The sequence below is a fragment of the Hemiscyllium ocellatum genome, chromosome 21, assembly GCF_020745735.1.
Source record: "Hemiscyllium ocellatum isolate sHemOce1 chromosome 21, sHemOce1.pat.X.cur, whole genome shotgun sequence".
Taxonomy (NCBI): Eukaryota; Metazoa; Chordata; class Chondrichthyes; order Orectolobiformes; family Hemiscylliidae; genus Hemiscyllium; species Hemiscyllium ocellatum.
The window spans coordinates 46,441,098-46,467,577 of record NC_083421.1 but is presented as its reverse complement, the minus strand read 5'-3'; the positions used below and the strand labels follow the sequence as shown (position 1 = coordinate 46,467,577).

General features: G+C 36.9%; 1 protein-coding gene across 4 annotated transcripts in view; it reads left to right on the top strand.

The window, feature by feature from the left end:
* Positions 1-26,480, top strand: part of mapkap1 (MAPK associated protein 1) — a 332,586-nt gene that overhangs the window by 150,027 nt on the left and 156,079 nt on the right. For all 4 annotated transcript variants that reach the window (XM_060841424.1, XM_060841422.1, XM_060841423.1 and 1 more), the window contains one exon: positions 9,384-9,560. In XM_060841424.1, coding sequence (XP_060697407.1) covers positions 9,384-9,560 — 177 coding nt within the window. The remainder of the gene's footprint in view (positions 1-9,383; positions 9,561-26,480) is intronic.

Below are 26,480 nucleotides of genomic sequence, written 5' to 3'. Positions count from 1 at the left end.
CTTTTTGTGATTAACACATGAGGACCTGCAAATCCATCTGTGCTTCAGCTTTCTGCAGTCTTTTTCTACTTGTATAACATTCAGCTCTTCTATTCTTTCTGCCAAAGTATATAACTTCATATCTTCTCTCATTATATTTGGTCTGCCAGGTTTTTGTCCACTTAATCAGTCTCTATCACTCCTTGGACTGTGTCATCCTCACCACTTGCCTTCCCACCTGTTTTTATATCATTCACAAGCTTGGTGATAGTGTCACATCCAAGTTTTACTATATATTGTAAATAATTGTGACCCCAGCACTAATTTCTGACACTCCACAAGTTACAGGTTGCCATCCTGACAATGTCTCCCTTAGCCCACCTATGTGTTTTATTCTGCCATTCTCTCTCCACTTCAGAGAGCTCGACAAATATGAGAGGCATGGTTTCACCTTCATTAAGCCATGCTGATTCTGCTTGATTATATTATGTACTTATGAGTGCTTTACTATTACATATCAACTATCTTTGTGGCTACTTCCTTCAATATCCTCGATGCAGCCGATCAGGTCCAGGGATTTATTGGCTTATGTTCACTTTAGCCCTTCTCTTCCTTAAATGATTAAAGAATTTCTTAACATTTGTTTTTGTATTACTTGCAAGGTTTACCGTCACAGTTTATTTTCTCACTCTTAATTCTTGTTTTGATCATAGCGCAAAAGCATCTTTTGTTGACTTTTAAAACTTTCCTAATTCGCTGGTTTGCCACTAATCTTTGCTACGTTGTATGTTTATTTTCTTTCAGTTTGACACTATCCTTAACATATTTGGTTAACCATGGTTGGTTTACCCTTTCCTTGAATCTTTCTTCCTTACGAGAGTATATTTTGGATGTTAGCTGTGAACTATTTGCTTAAATGTCTGCCATTGTCTCTCATCTGTATTTTCTGCTAAGGATTCCTTTTCTGTCCACCCTGACCATCTCTGCTGTCATGTCCATGTAGCTACCCTTATTTAATTTTAACAACTGTTTCTGACCCAAATTTTCCCTCTCTAGCTCAATGCACTAAATGCTCCCATTTTATGGTAATTGTTTACTAGGGGATCTCTTCCTTTTGAGATTATTAAATTTGCGTAGGTACACATTACCAAACTACCCTGATCCTGGATTGGATCTACATTATCTTGTTCGAGAAAACTGCCTAAGTACATTTGGAATTCTTTCTCTTGGCCACTTTGATTTTTCCAATTGGTGTAAAGATTTAAGTTATTGATGAGTAATGTACTACCTTTTTTTGTATGTCTTCCTGTCTTAATTTACCGTATGGAACAGCTACTGTTAGCGGGCTTATACATTACTCTCACCAGTGTCATCTTCCCATTGTTATTTCTGATCTCCACCCAATTAGATTCTACATCATCTGATCTAAAGTAATTTCTTGCTAATATACTTTTTCTATCCCATACTAACAGAGTTATCTACCACCCTTCCCTTCTTGCCTATCCGCGTGAAAATCACACCCCCGAATATTTAGTTCCCAGCTTTGATCTCCTAACCAGTAAAAAGTGAATGAAGGCAATGGCTTCATTTGTCTGTTTGTTTATGAGCCATATTTCTGAAAAGCTAATGTATGGGTCATAGTGAAATGTAGTTAAATAGGGTTTGACCCAAGGTACAATTGATTAGGGTCTGTTAGAGATGCAGATCCTCATCCTGGAATTTTCTAAACCATCTGTTAGATTTGGGAAATGTGGAAAATAATTTTTTTTTTTCAGAATCATAATGTGAATTGTCTCTGTTGCTGTGGTGGAGTTTGTCATAGATGCCAAAATGTGAGCAAGGTTTCAGAGCCTATTGGTGATATGGATTGGCCTGAAGTCACCTCAGTGAGATGGAAGTTTTAATAGAAAGTTTAGTTTTTTTCAGTTTTGTAGTTGCAGTGCATTAACCAGGAGGGAAGAACGACCTAATGTGTAATTAGATTTACTGCAGCTTGGAACACCTGGGTTGAAATCCCGCCTGCTACGAAGGTATGTAATGCCATTTCTGAACAGGGTTGGTAAAATGTCTAGCAGCATTATGCACTTTGCCGAGTGCCATCTTCACTTGTTTTTCTGTGATACTTCTCTTGAAAAGCCACCTCATGGATCTTTTGTGTACTGCATTTGGCAACTTGAGTTGTCTTCCCTATTTTTATCAATAAGAATTGGATTCAGAATGTGTGATCTATACAGGTTAGTTTAATTATTATTTTCTCCAACTGGACTCTACTGCTTTGACTATACAGTTTATTGTTTTGTTTGGTAAGTGTTCTGCGTTGGCTTGCTATGCTGAGCATTAAATCAGTTTAGATTCCTGCATTTCTTTCAAGTTTATCCATAGCTACTTCAAGACCCCTCATGACATGCATCTTTGCACGTTTTTTCCTTCCAATGCACAGCATTTGAACTTTTAATTCAGACAAATGTTATCAACATCTATACATATTTGCTCCTTATAATTTCTCCATATGTTTCTGTGGTTTTTGTAATATTTCCCATATATATCTGGTTCCTCCTCAAACTATTGTCCTTGTAATAAAGTTGAATATTTTTAATAACCCCCTATTCTTGGAGAACTTTGATTAGTTGATAAAATGTAATGAAACTGAGACTGATATATGTGTATTTTGCTGTCATTTGTTGTTGAGTTCTGGGTTGGATGTATTGGTTTGTCGTGTGTATTCGGAGTCGACAGTTGGTTTTTGAGGGAAAACCTGCAATACCCATACTTTCAAGTGAGAAGCAGTTACCCAGAGTTCCCAGGGAATAACCTAGAAGGCTCAAAGAGAGAATATTTTGGATTTTGTTTGTGCGAGGATTTGGTTGAGAGAGAATATGTATTAGAATGGAGAAGTATTTGCATAAAGTAACATGCCAAGTAGATATCCTTTTAAAAATAAGAGTTTAATTAAATTATTTCAGAATAAGTTTGTCTAAGTCCTAGACCAAAGTGTGGCGATACAGGTGGTGAAGGGGAAATGAAGTTAATTTTTTGAAGTTTAAAAGAAGAGAGGAAAAGGAAATTGGAGCTTCCGCAAAGATCATATAGGAAGAAAAATTAAGTCAGGAACGTAATAATAATTAAACAGTCATCTGTTCCAGCAGATGAGGTGAAATTTTAATCACTTTGAACCAATAAAAATATTACAACAAGCAGAACTTCTTTGAAATGAGCACTTTTGTGCGAAGTGTAATACTTTGTTCTTGGAATTGCAATAATATTTGGAAGCTGTGACAGGATGTACTGATTCCACATTGATTTCTACTATATGTTTAAAAATCTTTAAAGGAATAGATTTTTTCCTCCTGTTTATCTTCATTTCTGTTGTTCATAACTTTTGATTTGCTTTATTGTTAAAACAAAGACGGCAATATTGATTGTCTGTACTTTAGTAAAAGATCACTTTGGTTAAAAAAATTTAAAACACTTAGAATAATTCCTGCCATGCTCTTCCTAAGGAACCAAATTTGTCCAGTACTCCCATCAACTGGATATCTCCACATACCAATTGGAGCCATGAGATCAGAATACAAAGAAGAGTACCAACAATGTTGGATTAACTGTTTTGGCAAGTTTCTAAAATTGAAGTTCCTTATGGGTTGGTAGCAACTCTCCAGGAGGCCCATGACCTTTTGTAATGAAATAGTTGAACAGTATGCAAATAGGCCATAGATGTTGTACAACTGTGAGATGCAAGCAGAGTTCAGCCATGTGCCTTGCGTGGACTGGCTGCCTCGACTCTGGAGGAGGGATGAGAGCAAATGGGAATTGCTAAGAATGAGCATGGTTACCAAGGCTGTTGATGGATGTCAGATGAGTCTTGTTCAGGAGAGGAGAGTTTATAAATGTTTCAAATATTGTTAAAACACAAAAGATACCAAGATATTAATTTGTCCAGGTATCAATGAATAGTATATAGAATTATAGCACAGATGGCCACTTCTATTTTTTCTGATTCATTTAAAAAGATGTTTTCTATCAAAAAAAGCTTGAAAGCTATTTTAAAATAAATCGCCTCTGTTATTGGATAACAAAGTGTGAACAATGGAGATGGGCAAAAGGAGGAAACAACGTGAAAGAGCAAGGCATGAATAGTGAGTAGAAGGGAATTGGGAGGAAAAGCTTTACAAGTATGTTTGTAAATATATGCTGAAGTACATGATACAATAAAGGTATCACTGTGTGTGCAATGTATTTCCATAGTTCTAAAGATGTAACTGAGTGTGCAAATTATGCACAGGTAGTTCTAGTTATTAGAACTCCAAGTGCAAATCGAAATCAAAGATATAGCTGCTCAGTACAAATTTTTGCAAGCAAGTTATTATATTAAAATAAGAAATGCAAGTAATTTTCTGGTCTTGTAATTTTTGTATATTATTTTGTAGATTTTCTATACAACTGATCTTCATTATTCATAATAACAACCATCAACCTATTAACAGAAAGGCAAAGATCATGATTTGAAACTTAACTTCGGAGTACAAAATATTATGCATTTTTCTGACAGAATTTTGTGCTTCTGTACCAGTTAGGCATTATCACAGTCCAACAAAGGAATTGCCTCATGATTCCTCAGTGCATCTTATAGATTAATCAGTTGCATGTGTGCTTTGCTGTACTCAAATACAATTTTGCCATACGAGGGAAACAGCACAAGAGTTCTTTTAGTACTGGGCAGCATTGCAGTTCAGCAAGCTTCTAACTTTTAATCTTGGAAAATTCTCTGTGTAGTAAAAATGCTGACTTTCTTAAAATTTGGCATGCCCTACAATTTTATATGTTCGGTACATGACCTTTGTAATGTTGACTGGAATCCTAATGTATTGTTTCTTTGTATCCCATTTATTAATTAGTAAAGAAGTAACTTGCAGTTCGAAGATTCCTTACACTTAAGGACATGTGTACTCCAGAGCCAATGTAGGTAAATTAGATTAGATTAGATTACTTACAGTATGGAAACAGGCCCTTCGGCCCAACAAGCCCACACCGACCCACCACCTACCCATACCCCTACATTTAACCCTTACCTAACGCTACGGGCAATTTAACACGGCCAATTCACCTGACCCGCACATCTTTGGACTGTGGGAGGAAACCGGAGCACCCGGAGGAAACTGACACAGACACGGGGAGAACGTGCAAACTCCACACAGTCAGTCGCCTGAGTCAGGAATTGAACCCAGGTCTCTCGCGCTGTGAGGCAGCAGTGCTAACCACTGTGCCACCGTGCTGCCCACTAGGCAGATGGTTTGCATAACAATAGTCCACTAATAGTTGTAAGATAAATAACCAAATAAGTATGATTAAAGAATAATTATTGACTAGGATGCTCCGAACAACTCCCCGGTTATCTTCAAATAATGCTATTAGTTTTTTGTACATTTATAGAGAATGAGGTTTTCCTTTAACTGGAAAGGTTAGGTCAAATGGAATACAGGGAGAACTAGCCATTTAAATACAGAGCTGGCTTGAAGGTAGAAGACAGAGGGTGATGGCATAGGGTTGCGTTTTAGACTGGAGGCCTGTGACCAGAGCTGTGCCACAAGGATCATTGCTGGGCCCACTTTGTTTGTCATTTATATTTCTGGATATGAACATTGGAGGTGTGGCTAGTAAGTTTGCAGATGACACTAAAATTGGAGGTGGAGTGGACAGCAAAGAAAGTTATCTCCAAGTGCAAACAGGACCTTGATCAGACAGGCTGAGGAGTGCAGATGAAGTCAAACTTAGCTAAATGTGAGGTACTGCATTTTGGAAAGGTATATCAGGACAGTACTTTATACACTTAATGGTAGGGTCCTAGGGAGTGTTGCTGATCAAAAAGATCTTGGAGTGCAGGTTCATAGTTCCTTGAAAGTGGAGTCGCAGGTAGGATAGTGAAGATGGCATTTTGTACGCTTTATTAGTCAGAGCATTAAGTAAAGGAGTTATGAGGTCCTGTTGAGGATGTACAGGACATTGGTTAAGCTACTTTTGGAATATTATGTGCCATTCTGGTCTCCCTATTGACTGAATGAGGTTGTGAAACTTGAAAGGGCTCAGAGAAGATGTACAAGGATGTTGCCAGGATTGGAGGATTTGAGCTACAGGGAGTGGCTGAATCGGCTGGGGCTGTTTTCCCTGGAGCGTCTGAGGCTGAGGGGTGACCTTATTGAGGTTTATAAAATCATGAGGGACATGGACAGGGTTAATAGCCAAGGTCTTTTCCCTGGAGTGGGGGAAGTCCAGAACTAGAGGGCATAGATTTAGGGTGAGGGGGGAAAGCTTAAGGGACAATCTTTTCATGCAGAGGGTGGTGCGTGTATGGAATGAGCTGCCAGAGGAAGTGGTGGAGGCTGGTACAATTGTAACATTTAGAGAGTACCTGGACAGGTATATGAATACGAAGGATTTAGAGGATATGGGCCAAATGCTGTCAAATAGCACTAGATTAATTTAGGATATCTGGTTGGCATGGACGAGTTGGACTAAAGGGTCTGTTTCCATGCTGTACATCTCTATGACTCTGTTTAATTTGAATAGGAGTATCTCTCACAAATCTGTACTGCTTCAGTACTGCGTTAATCGTATTGGGCTAGATTATTTCTTCAGGTCTACGGAATGGGGTGAGTCCGAATAAATATGACTTTCCTCATGATCTTGTGCCCTCTTGAAGTGTACTTAATGCGATAATCACGCCTCCATTACAGGAATTAAGATATTGACCATGACATTTAGAGCATGAAAGAGAAAATGTTGTTGGAGTTGTTATTTAGCATTTGCAAGTTTTGTTTCAACCTGATCGGCAGTATGTTCCCTCTTTTGAAAAACCGTGGATCTTCTATGTAATCTAAGTGGAAATTGGTTTGCATTCCATTTTATTGAAAACTGTCAACTGAAAAAATTGATACTAATGAGGTGTGCTGTCACAACCATTTCATGCATTGATCTCCTCGACATTTGAGTCATCAGATGCAAATGAGAGTCATTTATAAGACTTTTTCTTTTCTGAATCTTTTTAATTTTTTTGGCTTCATCACCTGATAAAAACTTTCCACTGCTGAAATTGAGAACATGGTTACTTTAAAATGCTATATCAACAGAGTATTTCCACTTCCTGACCTGCTGGCCCAGACAACTTTGTCATGAAAGTAACACAGTGATAGTTCACTGGGGGTCCCTTTTCTTGAATTTACTATTTATCCTTATGGTATAGTAATTCAATAAATTTATTATCTCATGACCAATTTTGAAGTTTGGTCATCCGAAGGATAATTGTAATTTGTGCCCTGCATGTCCTTAAAGTTATAAACAGCTTAAGTTTTATTTGCAAAAATGTCTTAGATTTATAATGTTTAAAGATTACAGAGCTGGCCATTTAAAATATTCATCCATCAGCCAGATTTACTTTACAAACAGCAAAGTTATTGTTATATTATTAAACAAAACATATCACAACAACCTTTGTCTTTATTTAATGTGTTTCAAAATATGACAATATAAATATATATCCTTTTAAGTAACCAAACATGGGCATCCACCAATTACAGAAAAAAATAAAGAAACTTTCTCAGTGCTTTACTACTTGAAGATAAAAGGATAAGATATGACATATTCCACGTGGCTTTTGATCTGGTATCCTGGTACGTGCATTCAAATGTCACTAGGCGCATGTGGTTGTCCTTGGTAACTTTTTAAATGCTGTTCATTTAGGAAAGGTTGCAAGGAAATCTTCTGGAAGTTTCTCAGGAGAATGGCTGCATGAGTTTTCAGCTGTCACAGTTAACTGTCCAAATGACCTGCTCAGAATATTCAAAAGGCTTCTCTCTTGGCAATCATCAATCAAGTGAACACAAATCACCAAATAATTTCAAAAAGCCTCACCTCTGACAATCATAAACTCAGATGTGTGACTTCCAGTAAACAAGTACTGGAATAAAGTTAGCTTTATTCATGTGTCTTGACTTCACTCAGCATCTTTGTTTAAAAAAAAAGTCTCCCGCAGTGTCCTGTCAGTGATCACTTCCAAAAGAAAATAGGTCCAGGTATCATGCTCATACTTGCAAATGAAAAATTTTCACTTTATTTAGACACAGGTCCTCAAAAAATATTAACAATGGAAGCACCTTCATCACAATTTCAACTAACTGGAGATAAATGTTAAATGTATGAAATAAAACAAGTAAGAGCATGAGTATTGAGAACATGGAAAGAAAATATTTGCTAATTGGCCAGCTGTGTCTGTTGGCCAGATACTACACTACTCTCATCTGGTTGCTCAATTTGAATCCAAAGACGCTACTCATAGGTATTATTCAAACATCTGTTGAATGTTCAGTATACCAACTGATAGGCACTGCAGTCGTAGCAGAAAGAAGCCTGAGACAAATGGAAATTTAGGAAGAAGTTGAAAGAAGTAATCTGTCTGAAATGTTGTTAATACTTACTAGAAGACCAAATGAGTTTCAAGCTATTCCAAAGTTATTGAGATTATTAAATATACACAATTAATAGTGATTTTGATAAGTTGCACTCAAAACAAGTCTAGTTTTTTTTTTCTGTAATGTTTAAAGTGATCTCTGTATTCCTAATTGGATTACAATAGCTTGTGGGATATTTTATATCAATATTGTGCAATTCTGAATGTGTTTTTAGTAAAGAAATGTAGAAGTTTATTATTAAAACAATTGTTATATATCTCTCTCAACTGCAAATTCCCCATTGTTCCAGCATCTACTGCTTCTTTATACCACCACTCTGCCTTCTGGCTAAAATGTGGTTCATCTGTCAGCATGTTTCTATAAAGCTCATGAGTTTTTGTTGTCTGCTGAGAGAAAGTAAATGTTTATTAGTCTTGAAAACAAGCTGCCATAGAACTGCTTAAATAAATTTATTTTAGATGTATTTTCTTCATGTTAAACATTTTAATAGTTAAAAATACTCTGCCTCTGCTGAACGTTGTGTTTTCTTATTTTTGCATTCTGGGAGAGCCATGATGCAGTTTGTTTAGACAAGAATGGGAATAGCGCCAAACGATAATGTTGGCAAAAATACCAGTTGCATAGTGGGTTTTCACTTGTTTTCTGCCAAGGTCTATGCTCTGCTTACAAACATTAATGTGAGGTTAATGTGTTAAAATGTAAGCTATTGAATGCAATATTTATTTATTTTAAGAGTTTTCCTTTTAAAAACAAATTAGTCTTTTATTACTTTAAAACATACCACTTTTTCTGCTATTTGTTTTGCTGCACAGAGCACTCATTGCCCAATCAGGCTTTTCTTCGTCAGCAGGAGGTTACTGCAGCCAGACCTTCACCACTGCAGTTACTTGACCATTTGTCGGTTTCACTTTTTCTTAAGTGCTTGCTATTTCTTTACTGCAGTGAAAATGTGGATGTCTACTGCCTTCATATTGCGGAGGACGATGGGGAAGTCGATGGAGATTTTCCACCATTAGATTCCAATGAGCCTATTCACAAGTTCGGCTTCAGCACATTGGCACTAGTTGAGAAGTATTCACCGCCTGGGCTGGCAACGAAACAGTCTCTCTTTGTTCGGATGTAAGTTTTAAAAAAAATTAACCTTTTCACTTTGAACCCACCCTTCATTTTGTTATTGCAAAACACAAGTCTATTTTAATAGGTTTGATAAGTTTAATCAGTTCTATGTGGAAACTGTTATTTCTTAAAATAGAACTAATTCATTGCATACCCTTTTTCTCAGCTATGCAATTTCTGAACTTGATCAAAATAAACCAATGTAAAAACTGCAACGCAAATTGCCTTAGTTTTTAAAATCATATAATCTGGAGTTGACATTCCATGCAAGAATAATTTGTGTGTCATTTTACTACGAATTCATACTTACTTAGCTTCCCTTTGCAGTATTTATTTTAACCGTTCTTGTCTCCCAAAGTACTGGAAGATTCTCATGAGGGTCTCTGCAGTTGATATTTACTGGTCGGTAAACAGCTGCACAATTCTTTTCTTAACGATTTTAAAATCATCCTTTTGATTTTATTCTCAATTACAATTGCAAAACTGAGATAAACATTTGTTGTATTTGATTTTAATTGTCCATATTATTGGTAATTATATAAAACCATCACCCATGTATTCATGCCAGTTTTAATTCTGCATAGGTCTTTGGAAAGTGTTGATTAGAACTACAGTGTTGATATTACACGTGAAATAAAATTGCAGTGCCACTGGCAAGTTAAATAAATTGATGAAGAAAGACCACCAAGGCACTCACCAAATAACAACACTCTTGTTAAATTAACAATTTCCGGTTATATATTATATTTAAAATTGAAAAATAATGGTAGATGGTATTAGCTCAGTATTTTTAGTCCTGCTATTCTTTTGCTATTACCTATGGAATGTTCTGTGAAAGACAAATCTGAAATAAGCATAACCCAATACAAATATTTACTTGTTTATACAATTGATTGTAATCAATAAAGATAGCTTTAACTTTCACCTTTGAGGATAAAGTTACATAAATTAACATTGTTAACCAAGTAGAAAAGTTTGAAAATATAGTTTAAAAATATAGATTTTGAAACTTATTTTTTGAAGTTTCAACAAACTTGAAACTGATTTTTACTGATAAGCCTAGAAGACTAGATATAACCTATTACAACATTAATATGTTGAAGATACTTGTTAGTTTGTCTGCCACTAAATTGTGAACAAATACAACTTGTGTTTTCAAGTGAGCAAATTTATTCAATCATTTATTTACTTAATACTCTTTCAATTAACTAAATATGTTTTGCTGCAGTATCTTTTTACTTTATATGTGTTGTTGAGCTTTGCTTTATTTTGAGAAATTAGATAATACAACTGTAATTTTTTTTATGAGCCAAAGTGCTTTGTTATTGCCTTTTACTGTGTATTAGTATTTGATCTGGCTGCATGCCAGCTGCAGATCCTGCCCTCTTACATTTTTGGAGCATTACAATAGTTTGTTATTCTAAGTCCGGATTGTTGTTCCAGTTCAGAAATTTTACATATGGACTTAACATAGATTTAGTGGGAGCAAAACTGACATGGTTTCCTTTTTGGCAGGAGATCCTGTCTGGGAAAGGAACTGTTTTTTTAGATTGCAACATTTGAAGGATAACATGCTGTTGTGTCTATGTTGTACTTCTGAAGTGAGAAATAAGGCTAGTCTTGTCATTTTGTTTTTGTAGTCATTTCAAATTCAATGTGCCTGCAAATCTTAAAAGAATGCTTTTAATCGTGAAGTGTCAGGATTAAAACTTGAGAAGAACATTGCTTAGCCTACTGTGAACTAAATAATGCTTCTGTGAAAAATAGGGAAAGTAACAATCTCTTTCACACTTTGCTGGCATAGTTCGATTGCTGTTCTGCAAATGAAATATCTAAAAATGGTATCTGGGTTCTACTGACACAGCTTGTGTTCATATCGATCTCCGAACTTGAAAGAAACATGAAATTTCTAAGCTTGAATTTTGTATGTTGAAATTGAGCTCACTTCCTCCCTCACTAATTTTCTATTCATATCTGCATGTTCTTTAGTTGCACTGTAGTTATTTACATATATTACATAACTTTAAAAGCTGAATCAGATTTATGTATGACCATAATGAGGTTCAAAAGCTGCATACATACTAAATTTATTCAATTCATTTTTATTTCACTCTGGTCTTCTGTAAAAGCAAATTCTAAGGATTAAATTAATTTGGTGTAGCAGTTGATGAATTTCAGTTTGTAGTTCCAGGAAAGCTGACAGGGAATCATCCTCATTTGCACTTTAATGCTAACTGAGGAAAAGAGGCAAGAGGAAAGTAGTTGCCAGTGGAACTAAAATTAAGGACTGATTTTTGAAGATAGATATCTGGATAGCTATGTGGGTTGATGCACTTGGACAGGACAAAGGACACAAGGGAATACATGGGGAGTGGTGGGTCTATGGGAAGCTCGGAGGGACCTTGGTGTGCATGTAAACTAGTCCCGGACATGTAGATAAAGTGGTATGGAAGGCACGTGGGGTACTCTGCTTTATTAGCAAAACCATAGAGCAGGGAGGTTTTGCTGGATCATATAAAATGTTGGTTAGGCCATAGCTAGAGTATTATGTGCAGTTCGGGAATCCATGTTATAGGAGAGATGTGATAGTGCTGGAGTAAGTGAAGAGGTATTTTACGAGGATGTTGCCTGGACTGTAGAGTTTCAGTTATGAAGAGAGATTGGACAGACTGGGATTGTTTTCCTTAGAAATGGTTTTGAGATGTATAAAATTGAGAGGCAAAGATCGTGTAGACAAGAAGAAATTTTTCCCCTTGAGAGATTGGTGGTCACTGGAAAAAAATTTAAAGTAAAGGCAGAAATTTTTGAGATGAGAGGAGAAGCATTTTCATCCATCGGGTGGTGGGAATCTGAGCTCACTGCCTGTAGTGATGGTAGAAGCAAGAACATTTAAGAAGTATTTGGATGAGAACTCATGATGTCAAGGCATACAAGGCTGTGGGCTAGGTGCTGGAAAATGGGACGGGAACATCAGGTAGTTGTTTTTGACTCGTGCAGACGCAATTGACCAAAGGGCCTTTTTCAGTGCTGTAGATCTAATAACTCTATGTCATAGAGTTGTACAGCACAGAAACAGACCCTTCGGTTCAACTTGTCCATGCTGACCAAGTTTCCCAGACTAGACTTGACTGTATTTGTCCCATATCTCTCTAAATCTTTCATATTCATGTCCAACTGTCTTATAAATGTTCTAACTATATCTACGTTTGTGTGTGGAAGTTTTTGGGGTAAGTGATATTAACGAAAATCTGATTTCTGGGAAAGCACTGTGATCAGGAACAAGACAGAGTTGCTTACTGTGCACTCCAGGAGTTGATGGATCTTTGCTTTTTAATAAAATATTCAGTGAATCCATTTGTATGTACACAGTTGGAGGTTTCTCCTCCTTTTGGGAGCCAAGAGAGGAGCAATGCAGCTACTAATTTGGGCAATTACCTACCTGAACTGTTAGAGCACTATAAATATTCCACAACCACCTGATGAAGGAGCAGTGTTCCGAAAGCTAGTCCTTCCAAAGAAACCTGTTGGATGATAACCTGGTGTTGTTTGATTTTTAACTTTGTACACCCTAGTCCAACACCGGCATCTCCAAATCATGAGTTCTTGTTGGTGGTTTTATTTTGAAGTGGATGATCAAGAAGACTTGCTCATCTTGGATAAGTTTTATCCTTTTTATCCAAATCCTGAAATGCTGCAATATTAATTTTCCACTGCATCCTTCCAGACCTTAATTGTGACTACAAAACATTAAAACTGTTAAAATCAACTCTGCTCAATCTTTTTGATTAGTGCTCAGTGGTGTGTTAAGAAAGTTGTGCGACTTAGCTGTCTTGAAACTTGTAACAGTCGTTCTGGAGCCAATCACTTATTTAAATAATTTGGTCTTAAAAGGTACAGCTTTCAACTGATGTTGGGTTGTGTGATTATCCATATACAGAATGAAATAAAATTCAAATCATTATTGTGCAATTATTATAGATTAACATTTCAAAAATTTAGAAATTTAAATGTGAAGCAAAAAGATTTTGATCTTTGTCAAGCAAAAATTATATTGTGTTAAGCTGAAGGATGCAGTTCCCTTTTTTTTAATGTTCAGTTGTTCTTAGTGATTTCAGTGCTTTTTTGCATCATTTTCATTTTCCTTCTGAGGGTTACATTAGCAATTGATTCCAAATAAATCTAACTCAATTTTAGTTGTTACTCACAATAGAATCTATATTCTCTTCTCTCTAAACTGCTAGAGTTGTATAGGGAATTTTGCTTCAAATTGAAGGAATGTGGAATAGTAATAGAATTGCAGAATTTGGCTACTTTGTAAATACAAGTGGGTAAAGAGTACTAAAATGAACACATAAATGTTTAAATCAGATTGTTTCTTGGATATTGCTTCAATAGGAAGTATTTTAATAAGAAATTGTTGTGGAAAATGTTAGGCAAATTTGTGCCAATTAAAACTATTACAACACTTCAGTTTGTAAGCAAAGCTCAGCAGTTGTCAGCAAAGGTAGTTCTTGGTGTGTGTTTGATGCCTAGTTTAATGTGGTTAGCTGTGCAAGATGGTGGTTATCATGACTGGTAAATAATTGAGTTTGAATAGGGAGAGAACCCTCATTATCCTCCACCTGTGCCCAGCTGGAGGGGAGGGTTGAGATAAAGCCATTAACTGTCCTTTACTGGCATCACAAAGAATTCAAATACATCTGTGTCTTATTTTCTTTTCTGGCACAATCAGTTGAGCAAGCTAAGCAGGCATGACCAAATTTGGCAACTTCTGTGGACTTTGGCAAAGTAAAGCAGCAGTGTATTTAAGGAACAGTCTGAGGACAGTTACTTTGGCTCCTGTATGCCATCATTAGTGTTTGAATGCTCTGTTTAAAACTAGTCATTTTGCAGAGAGAAATTGTTTGAATAAAGTGTAGATTTTCCTGGTAAAATGTGTTTTTAGTTTACCTTTCATCTCTTTGTGCAGCTTATTAAAAACATCATATTTGGAATGCTAACTGGAAGTGGCATTGATTCTTTAGTATATTTGTAGTGTTAGTTTTAAAATATCTTCAAATCAGCAAGCTCAATAATTAGGTCATATTTCTGATAACTTAAAAACTTAATTGGGTCACTTTTTAAATAGAAATAGAGCACACAATTATACTTTTGAACAATAAGAAAGTATTTATCTTTTGATACACATGTCAGGAATATTGAAAATATTATTGGTCTGAAACAGAACTAGTATGTATAGTTCATGTTTGCTTCAGTAAATAAGTTATTAGAAAAATAAACCCAGCAACTTTTGAAGAGAAATAGCAATATATAAATTAGTTTGCTGATGTTCTTAACCATATTCCAAACTCTTGAGTTATATGGGTAGTTTTACTTCAAATTGATGAGGTGTGGAATAGAAATGGAATTGCAGAATTTGGCTACTTTGTGAATGCAGGTGGGAAAGAAGTATTAAAAGGAACAGCATAAATGTTTAAGCAAAATGTTTCTTGGATATTATTTCAATAGAAAATATTTCAGTAAGAAACTATTTGAGCAAATGTTGGCCAAATTTGTGTCAGTTGAAACTGTTACACACCAGTTTATAAGCAAAGCTCAGTAGTTGTCAGCAGAGGTAGTTCTTTGTATGTGTTTGATGTCTAGCTTAATGTGGTTGGCTGTACAAGATGTTGGTTATCACGATTGATAAATAATTGAGTTTGAGTAGGGCGAGAACCCTCATTATCCTCCACCTGTGCCTTATGGGGAAAAAAAATCTTCTTTAATGATAGTAATCCTGTGAACCTAATTAGTGGTACAGTATGGCTGTAAATGTGTGCATTTTCTTGAATAAAATCCAACAAGTCTGTAGATCCAGTGTCACAACTGAAGTGTAAAGGCTGGCATTCACAGCAGATTAGTAAGCATTTGAAGACAAATATAAGTTAAATGTTTCAATGGAAAGTCCTATCCAAAGTATTAATTTGGTTTCTCTTCCAGATGCTATTCAACCTCTGTATTTCCAGCATTTTTTTAGAATCCATCTTCTTCGTGATTGCAAATAGTAACACTATGATGCTAAACATCATATTTGTTTGGCCTCGGTGTGTTTTTTCTGCTTTACAAATAACTTGATGGCTGGTGTTAAGAACGAGATTTTCCATAATTGACTTAAATGAAAACTTATGCCGTTATCACAGATAGGTAATTTCTGGAATTGTTCACCAATGATTGATCATATTGCAAATGCTTTAATTCGTGTGGGAATGGATGGAAGTTTGGATGGTGATGGTTACAAGAAGAACTGTAAACGAATTAACTCTGGCAAACTCAGAAGTTCAGTCTGATACCTTTGCCAGGCAAAACCTCATTACTCTAAGTTTGTATTGATCAGCAAGTTTAAGTTATGAAGGTGACCTAGATGGTAGGTGTGTTTACTGGGACAGATTTTTTTCCCATATATTTCCAGATTACTATTGCACTAATGATGAGTAACATGCTCCAGCTTGGAAAATTACCTGAAGCTTACCAATTTTTAACTTTTTACTTCTAAAATATACTTTATTCATAAAAAATCATCGATAAGTACATACCAAGGTTCTAAATCAGTTCAGTAGAGCCTTTGCAGAGAAAGAAAACAAACAAAATACTGAACTTTTGATACTTCTTGGGGGTTCTTTACAGTTGCAAAAAGCAAAGGCGTTTTCTACTCCAGAAACTATTTATCCACTTTCCAATATATGTGGGGCTTTAGCTGATGATTATTGCAAACAGTTTGGAGCAGGGTGGATTCTTAAGCCATGATTCTTGCCAACTTCAATTTGGTTATGTTGCCTGTCCCTGTGGAAAATAGTGTGTACAATCCATGTGGATCATATAAAAAATGTACCTGCTTGGATTCTTTTTAAACCAAAATTTTCTGTTACTTAAGGGCAAAAGATACAGCAGTTTCAGCGAATGTTGTTCAATGTAAATATCCAAAATAACTGTGTCAGTTGCTTAGCTTCTCAAAATTGGTCATCTCGCCCTTGACCTCCTGACTTTTATTTTAGGAATTTCCAAATAATTGCTTGCTGAACTTGCCAGGGAAAGATTCTTCCTGTTATGAGAAGTGGAAGAATCTTTTCAACAACATATAATTAGGACTTCTATGTCCTTACCTTTGGGTCAAAAGGTATGGGTTCTAGCCCCTTCTGCCCCACAGGTGCTCAGAACATATCTGAACAAATTGATTAAAAGTTCTTTAACTGAAGATTAAGTATTACAAATGGGTACAGGTCTCTTATGGAGCAGTGATAGTCGTCTTGCCTCAATCCACTCTTTCATTCCCTCTCTTTTTCTTTCTGTCTCATATTTAGTGTTAAATTCATAGTCTTAAATTCATCCTCGTCATTCCTTTCTCTGTTTATCTCTCAGCTTTTCAATCTTGTTGGCTATCCTCTATCTCAGCCTCTGCTCTGAACAACTGCTCATTCTTCATGGTTTTAACCTCCAACTGAACTTACCATGGCCTCTTTTTTGAGTTCACTGCCCTCTCACCTTCCTTTCTCTCCCTCCCTCACTCCCCCTCTTACTCTCTCTCTAATTCTCCTATCTATATTTACAGCTATGCCCTTTATCTTAGCTCTGCACTCAAATTATATTTACATGAGAAGGCAGATTAGTTAAAATAATAGCATTCATAGATATTTTTAATCAGCCAATTCAGACATTTTATGATACATCTCTGGAACAGGTAGGACTTAAATGCAAGCCTTCTGGCCCAGAGGCAGAGACGTCACAGCTGCACCACAAGAGCTCTTAAAAGCATTTGTATCATATTTCCAATATTCTGAAAGATTTTACAGCCAATGGTACACAGAAGTCATAATAGTATATGCAAGTGTGCCAGCAAGATTCCTTAAAGAAGATAAGATAAATGAAAAGTAAATAAGTATTTGGCTATAAGTTTCAAAACCTCATTATGTTGTTTGTCCGATTTCCACTTTGGTGCACTTCTGCTTCAATTTTGACTTCATTTCCAAATAGTAAATGCATCGGAATAGTAGGTGTGGTTCAAGTATTACGTTCCAAGCTGCTAAACAAGCCTCAGTATATTTGCAGTAAATCAAACATGAGATTAACTTCAAATGCATCCGGTTTTGCAGTAATTTTAAGAAAATAAATGAAGGACACATTTGAAATTATTTGAATGGTTATCACTTAACATTGTACATTTAATTTACACAATTTACAGTTAATTTGGACAGATGGAAGCAGACCTTTTATTTTTTAATGATAACATTGAACCTTTCATGTTTGCTTTCATAATAACTTTGCTGTTGTATTTTGTGGCAATTTCCTTGAACGTTATTTTCATTTTACTCCAATAAACTCTGCCACCCTGGATCTGCTGCTGATGCTGGAGAAGAAGATGGAGAGCACAGTTACCTCAGAATGATCACTATCATTAACATTCACGGGTGGTTCACTTATCATTTCTGACTGCAGAGACATGGCAGCCTTTATGAAATGTCTGCAGGTGTAGCAAGATGATACATGTAACATTGTGCCACAATGGATTTATGCATTCAGTTACAAAAGAAAAGTCTAATGAAAAATATACAGGAGGTAATTTTTATTCCTGCAGCATACAGTTGTCAGTAATGTCCTTAGAAGATAAGCAGATAAACACTTCTTTTGCCTATTTTAGCCTGGGCTCCTAAAATATTGTAACTGGGATTGCATCTTTTGGTGTTGGATTTACAAGCATGTGTCCACACTGTTCTTCAAATACCAGGAAATATACGTATCTAAAGAATCTGAAAACAATTGTCAAGAATCAAAAGAAAAATGAATGGGTGTGCAGAATTAATATTGACAGAATGCACACATGGTGCTATCTTCCAGATAAGAGCCCACATCCACATCCAAAGCAACGCGAATAGTATTTTTTACAGTCTTGACTACTTGAGTCTTTCTTTATTTTAATTTGTGGGCAATATAATGTAAGCATGTGAAGATAAATCATTATTTAAATGTTCAGTTAACCATCAAATGTGATATTTACTGAGAACTGTTACCAGCAAGGATTATCTCTTCTCCGGAGGTCAGTTGTAATCATCCACTGATGGAGATCCCTTCAACATTCTATCACTGAAACCTCAATTAGGTATTGAAGTAGAATTCCATTCTGAAGGTGAAATCTGCCTATTTACATATGAACGCATAACCTAGGCTTGTGCTACTGTGCATGATTGTGTCTGTATCAGCCAAGCATATTTGTCTGTTTCAATGCGGAGTAGTAAAAGGTTTAAAGACGTATTAAAAGAAAAGCAGTAAGTTGTTTTGGTGTCTTCATTAGCATCCTTTCCTCAACTCTGACCAAAAAATAGATTATTTATTGTCATTACTCTATGCAGATTGTTTCTGTGCCAAGAAAATCTAGCACATGTACCCATTAGTTACTGCACTTCAAAGTAATTGTGTCTGAGAGGTTTGATATTAGTTAAAGACAAATGCCTGTAAATATTTGTTGTCCTCTGAATTTGAATTTGGGTTGAGGATGTTAGGATTTCAATGCACTGTAATTGTGTTCCTAGATATTATGCTTTAAGAAACATACATTTGGAAGGCAGTACAACACAAATATTAATTCTACTGTGTGAGTAACCACATGGGCCTTCAATCAATCTGCAATAACTTATGTAATCATCTGTAATCAATTGCAACTCAACCTGTGATCATCTGTGCATGTATTATAAGTATTAATGCAAGTAACCTTGAATAATAGGATCATGACAAATATTCAGTGCAAAAGCCTTGATGCTGAAAATATTCCTGTCATCCAATGTTGCTAGTCACTTGGCAGGAAGTATTTGTAATTAGGGATGTTATAATCCATATAATGATGATGAAAACCCATAAGTAATCTGATTAAGAGGTTCAGATGCTCTCATAATCTCAGAACAATGCTTTTGTCAAGTGTTACTTATCTGAACCCTATGTTTGGATTAGTGCCTCATATTCACCTGCAGATATTAGATATACATAATGAAAAAGTTATAAAGTAACATGTGGCAGCTGACTAAGAACAAATCTGCCTCATTGCAACAGCATTATTACTTCCAGAAATTACCTGTGTAAATCTGAAATATAACTTGAAGCAAAAGGCATTGCACAAATTCTTAAGTTCATAAATTCATAAGAGTTAGAAGCAGAATTGGACCATTTAACCCATCAAGTCTGCTCTGCCAGTCAATCATGGCTTATATGCCCTTCACCCCCATTTTCCTGCCTTCTCTCCATATTCCTTCAACCCATTACCAATTAAAAATCTATCTAACTCCTCCTTAAATTTACTCACTGAGCATGCATTGGGGTAGCAAATTCACAGTAGTTTATCCTCTACTGTGTTTTACATTTGCTACCCCTTGTCCAAAGACTATGACCGCTTGTCCTATCATGCCCCACAAGAGGGCGCATCGCTACATGTCTATTTTATCCATACTTTGTATCATCTGGAATACCTCAATTCAATCGCCTCTCATTGTTCTAAATTACAGTGAGTATAGGCCTAACTGTTCAGTCTGTCGTCATACGACAAACTAGTCATCCCTGGGATCAATCTAGTGACCCTCCTCTGAACTGCCTTTAATGCCAATACATCTTTCCCCGAAGAAGGGGACCAAAACTCTGCATAATACTCCAAGTGCATTCTCACCAAAACCTAGTTGGACATCTGACCCACTACTTGCAGGTTGAATTAAGCATGATAGTGCATGAGTTTCATTTTGTATGCCAGGCTGATGTGTGCAGCACAATTTTTTTGATTGACTGAGGAAAACTAGGCTATTAGCTATATTCTAGGAGAAAGTGAGGACTGCAGATGCTGGAGATCAGAGCTGAAAATGTGTTGCTGGAAAAGCGCAGCAGGTCAGGCAGCATCCAAGGAGCAGGAGAATTGACGTTTCGGGCATGAGCCCTTCTTCAGGAATGAGGAGAGTGTGCCAATCAGACTAAGATAAAAGGTAGGGAGGAGGGACTTGGGGGAGGCGGCGCATGGCTGCAAGCGTGGAGCGGAGGATCTGGAGGGAGGTCTGTTGCTGGAGGCTTCGGACTTGTTGTAGGTACTGGTCCTGGTTGGTTCCAATTTTTGTTGGTCTGAATGTAGTCCGGAGTCCGTGCAGGATTAGTCGGTTCCGTATGTTGGTTCCGCTTAGGAACCCTCCACCCACAAGGGATGAACTCAGATTTCTCCAGTTTCCTCATTTCCCCTCCCCCCACCTTGTCTCAGTCCCAACCTTCGAACTCAGCACCACCTTCCTAACCTGCAATCTACTTCCTGACCTCTCTGCCCCCACCCCCACTCCGGCCTATCACCCTCACCTTAACCTCCTTCCACCTATCGCATTTCCAATGGCCTTCCCCCAAGTCCCTCCTCCCTACCTTTTATCTTGGCCTGCTTGGCACACTCTCCTCATTCCTGAAGAAGGGCTCATGCCCGAAACGTCGATTCTCCTGCTCCTTGGATGCTGCCTGACCTGCTGCGCTTTTCCAGCAACACATTTTCAGCTATTAGCTATATTCTAAAATTATGGACACTTGAATCCACCAGTTTTTTTGATTAGATTATTTACAGTGTGGAAACAGGCCCTTCGGCCCAACAAGTCCACACTGACCCGCCGAAGCGTAACCCACCCATACCCCTACATTTACCCCTTTTTACCTAACACTACGGGCAATTTAGCATGGCCAACTCACCTGACCCGCACATCTTTGGACTGTGGGAGGAAACCGGAGCACCCGGAGGAAACCCACGCAGACACGGGGAGAACGTGCAAACTCCACACAGTCAGTCGCCTGAGTCGGGAACTGAACCCGGGTCTCAGGCGCTGTGAGGCAGCAGTGCTAACCACTGTGCCACCGTGCCGCCCATTTTATAATGGTGATTGTGAATTGTTCTGGAAGAGGCTACATAAAAGCGCCCAATTATTAGTATGAAACTTGCATCGTCACAGTTGTGTGACTCCTCATAAAATGGATTGTAAGACTTCACGTGCAATCTGAATATTTAGTTTACAGTATTCTTGTGTTTTTTTGGATAGTATGTTTACTGCATTTAACTGATACACTAGAAAGCTCAAACTTCGCTATTCAAATGACTTGGATTTGTCTGAGCAGTTTGCGTATAGGAGGTAGTGTAATGTGGTTAAAATAATTTAGGGCTTCCACCTATTTTGTTTCCATCGTCTGTTTGAAGATTCCTTTTCGTCATTTGTACAGAAAGGTTTATAAAATAGCAACATATGCACTTACTGCATTTTTTACTTGGGCACTAATGTAGAGTGAAGTTTAAAAATAAATGTTTCCAAATGTCTCTGTAACTCTGGCAAGGAGAACTCTGATGGTGGTTTGGCTTGTAAACCTGCCTTCAATGAGCAGTCTGGGATCAGTTCCAGATCTTGATGTAAATGATGGCAGTGGTGCAGCATACATTCAGTGACAGAGTATAATGTATGATTAGTTTGACAGTTCTCAGTCGGCTGCTAGGTGAGAAGGATTTGACCATGGTAAACTCGCCCAACAGATTGGCAAAATGAGATGCTCTTTTATGTTTAGGCTCACCAAGCTGGTTGTGAATATGCTGTTCACCGAGACTTTCTCCTGTTGGCTTAATCTGGTGATGGTACATTGTTCTGTTGGGAAGTTTGCAGCTCATTGATTACATTTCCATCTTGAGTGTGTTTGAGAATGCTTGAATTGAAAAACCCATTTAGAATTGGAGCAAGAATGAAGAATAGAAGGAAAAGGAAGTTTAAAATCCAAATAAAGACTGTTGGCTGAAAGTAATTCACAGCTTATCATAAATGTTTCCCAATATTAATATGTCATACTCATTTTTAATATGTTCTCAATTGGGATAAGGCTTACTAAGTGGGAAATGGACAATTTTCGTCCAGTTATTACATTACAATATTTTCGAAGTTTTCTATTTTCTTTTGCATTATTAAAAATAGCATGTCACGCAAAAGTGAGGATTCACAATACCTGCAAGCAGCAAGGAAATAGTTTACAATTTCTTTTGAAGTTAAAACTGTACTTGAAAACTGCAAGGTGAGAAGAGAAAGATTTTTAAAAAAAGACAAGGGGCAATTTTCTTTAGAAAAGAGTGGCTCGTGTGATAAGTCCATGAATATGCAATGTATGGAGGGATATGGGCCAAGCACAAGCAGGTGGGAAGAGTTTAATTTGGAATTAGGGTCAGCATGTCCTGGTTGGAGTGAAGAGCCTGCTTCCAAGCTGTGTGACTCTATGACTAGTCAGCCACATGAAGAGCAAGAAGACATTCAAAATGCTCATTGTGTTTAGTGGAATAATTGTATTGAAAATGGGTTATCAATATTCAACTTCCATCATTTGACTTTAACATTTGAGATTTTGATGGACAAAAGCTGACTTTTAAAAAGGCACTGTTGACCAGAAATAGATGCTGTGAAGACCTGACAAGTCCAGGTAACTTACATGGAATATTGAAAATCTGCTACCTTTGAATTAAGATTTTAATCAATTAGCTGTGAGACTGAGGTATCAAGAAATTTTGCATTCTTAATTTGCTCAGACTCGCATGATGACAGCACGTTTAGGGATGAAAGGTTGCCTCCAACTATCCAGCTTGGAATAAAACAATGACACAGATGCTAGAATCTGCAAAGTAACACAGGCGAAACAAAGACACATGTGAGAATTCTTAGAGGCATAGCATTCTCACCAGAACTCTATCAATAAACACATTGATTTAGATCCTATTTACCTTCCCTTGGAAAAAAAGAACCAGAAATGAGAAAAAAAAACTGGAAAAGCTACAAATCTTCTCAAAAATTGATAACGCTAAATATATCACAGTAGCTTTTGTGCAAAAAACAGAGAAGGCAATGTGGACTGATAACTTGCTCTCTTCTCAGTAGTTAATTACAGAAACCCTGGCTGGTATAAAACCAATTGGTAACATCAGCATTCACTGAGAACTTAAGATCTGCAAACTTCACCATTACTAAAACACTGAAGTAAAACAAAGAGTTGCAGATCAGGAAAACTGAAATAAAAAGAGCACTCCAACACTTTGTTTTTGCAGAGTTGGACTCCAGGTTTTACATTTTTTTGGCATTGAAGCCTGTCTGTCTTATTGACGAAAAGTTTATGATTGGTTCTCCTTCATTTTTGATCTGGTGAATAAAGGTTAAGTGAATGTGAAATTTGATGCTAAGAAAAGGAAAATTTAAAAAAGAATTGTTGCAACTGATCAAAACAGGGTTTAAAAATAAGGGAGCCTTGATACCCTGCAATAAAGTCGGAAACCTATTTTGAATCTAGTTAATTTTAGTGGTTCAGAATGGATTTATTCCCACGTTAACGAGAATCTTGTATTAAGTTACAGCTTCTGGCTAAGTGAAAAAAATTGACGTTTTGTTTGTATAATCTGTTTAATTTTCATCGTATTTGATCCAAAGTAAAGATTGCTAGAGGGATCTTTTGGGTGTGAGGTGGCTTGTGAAGGACAGGGAGTGTTGTTGACTATTAACTATTATTAGTCTTCTGAAACGGACCTGTGTTTAAGAATGTTGGGCATATATAGATTTGATGGGAAGCCCTGACATTCAGATTCTGACAGCGGCAACACGGTAACTCCTCCCAAAATTGATAATTTTGAAATTGACAATGATTTTCAATTTTGTAGTCCCTTTGATGATGTTTGAAATACCCTTAAAAATTTAATTGTTGTTCTAATTGGGTGTTTTAAACTATTTAATGACAGTATGATGGAATATAACTTGAACAACTACTGACACTAAAAAAAATCATAATTGTGTATTGTTACATGAATTAATCATTTCTTAAGCTAAGTTTTAAAGAAGTGTTTTCAAAATTATTTTCCTAAATGCGTTAACTTCCCCTCCCTCCACACCATAAGTATTGTGGATTTTGGCATCGAAGTGACGTCTGAAACCTTGAAAAGTTCCTCCAAAAACAGGTATTGACTTTCACATTGAATGTAAAAGTGAATAGCTGGTGTGGGTGGTCACCTTTATTGTTTGTGCAAAGGTTTTGCTTTATGTGGTGTGTCTTAAATGTTTGCTTGTCTTTGCGAGGCAACCTATATTGCCTTAATTTTAAGGTTAGTTACAAGTGGATCATATTGGAACAGATTGAAAATTTGAGGATAACAAATGATGAGTATAAGAAAGTGTCAGCATGTGCTACAGGACAGAGGGGTTTGCCCCATGCACTGAGTAGATGCAAAAATCTGAATTTAGCAGCTTAAGAAATGGGTTATTTTAAAAAAAATTATTCAAGGGAATGTTGAAAGGTACCGCTGGGTAGGCCAACATATATTGTCCAATTCGAATTACCTTAGAGGAAGTGATGGTGAGTAGTATTCCTGAACTGTTGTAGTCCTTGGGGTATAGATACAATGAAAGTGCTGTTAGTAAGGGATTTCTACAATTTTGACCCAGTGAAGGATGATAGTGAAGGAATGGCAATATAGTCAAGGGTGTGTGTGTGTGTGTGTGTGTGTATGTATGTATGTATAGAGCTTGGAGGAAGCTTGCAGGTGATGATGTTCCCACGCATCTGTGCCCCCAGTCCTTGCCCCTGTGCTAGATATCACGGATTGTGAAGGTGTTATCGATAAAGCTTCGACAAGTGCTCCAGTGCACCTTGTAGATGATATGCATGGCTGCCTCGGTGTAGATTGTGAAGAGATTGAGTATTAAAGGTGGTGGATGGGATAGCAATCAATTGGAATGCTTTGTCTTTGATAATGGTGTTAAGATTCTTCAGTGTTGGAGCTGAAGGCAAATGGAGAACATTCCATCACACTTCTGACTGGTGCATTGTAGATGATAGATGTGAGTTACTTGCTGCAAAATTCCTAGCTTTGATTTGTTCTTGTAGTCTAGTTTCAGTATGTCTTTTGCTGCTTCAGTTCTGTTTCCAGTGAAACAGGATATTTTATTAGTGCAGATTCAATTATGGTAATGGCATTGTTTGTCAAAGGGCAATACTTAGATTCTCTCTTACCGGAGATGGTACTCACGTGATGTGATTGTTAGTTGCCACTTATTAGCTCCATCTTGGTTGTTCTCCAGATCTTGTTGCATATGTATACAGGCTTCTTCAATATCTCAGAAGTTGCAAGTTGTGCAGACTTCATTGACCATCCCTACTTCTGACATTGTGATGGATTGAATATTATTAATTAAGCCATTTAGAATGGTTCAGCCTCAGACACTATCCTGAGGATGTTCTGGGAGTAAGATAATTGACCTAAAGCAACTGCAGCCATCATCTTTTGTCCACAAATGAATCCAACCAGTGAAGAGTTGTCTCCTGATTCCCATTGATTTCAGTTTGCAAGAGTTCCTTGAAGCCTTATTTAGTCAAATGGTACCTTGATGTCAAGGGTAGTCACAGTCACTTTACCTCTCGAGATTAGCTCCTTTTTTTTGTCATGTTTGGACAAAGGCTATAATGAGCTGAGGAACTGAATGGCCTTGGAGGAAACTAAGCTGAGCATCTCAGTGAGAAGATAATTCGTATACAAGTGCTACAGTGGCACTGTGGATGATCCCTTCGAAAACTTTGATGACTGACAGTTGATTGATGTGATGATAGCTAGCCAGGTTGCGGTTATCCTGCTTTTTGTGTATAAGATATGCCTAGCAGTTTTCCAAATTATCTGGAAGATCCCAGTGTTGCAACCCTACTGAAATAGTTTAGCTAGCACTTTCGTATTATTGCTGCCATGTTGTCAGGCTTATAACTTTTGCAATATATAGTGTCTTCAGCCATTTTCTTGATACCATGTGGAATTAATTCAATTGGTTAAAGACTGACAACTGGGGTTCTCAGAAGAAAACCAAAATGGATCATCCACTCAACATACTTTAAACTTGTCTTTTG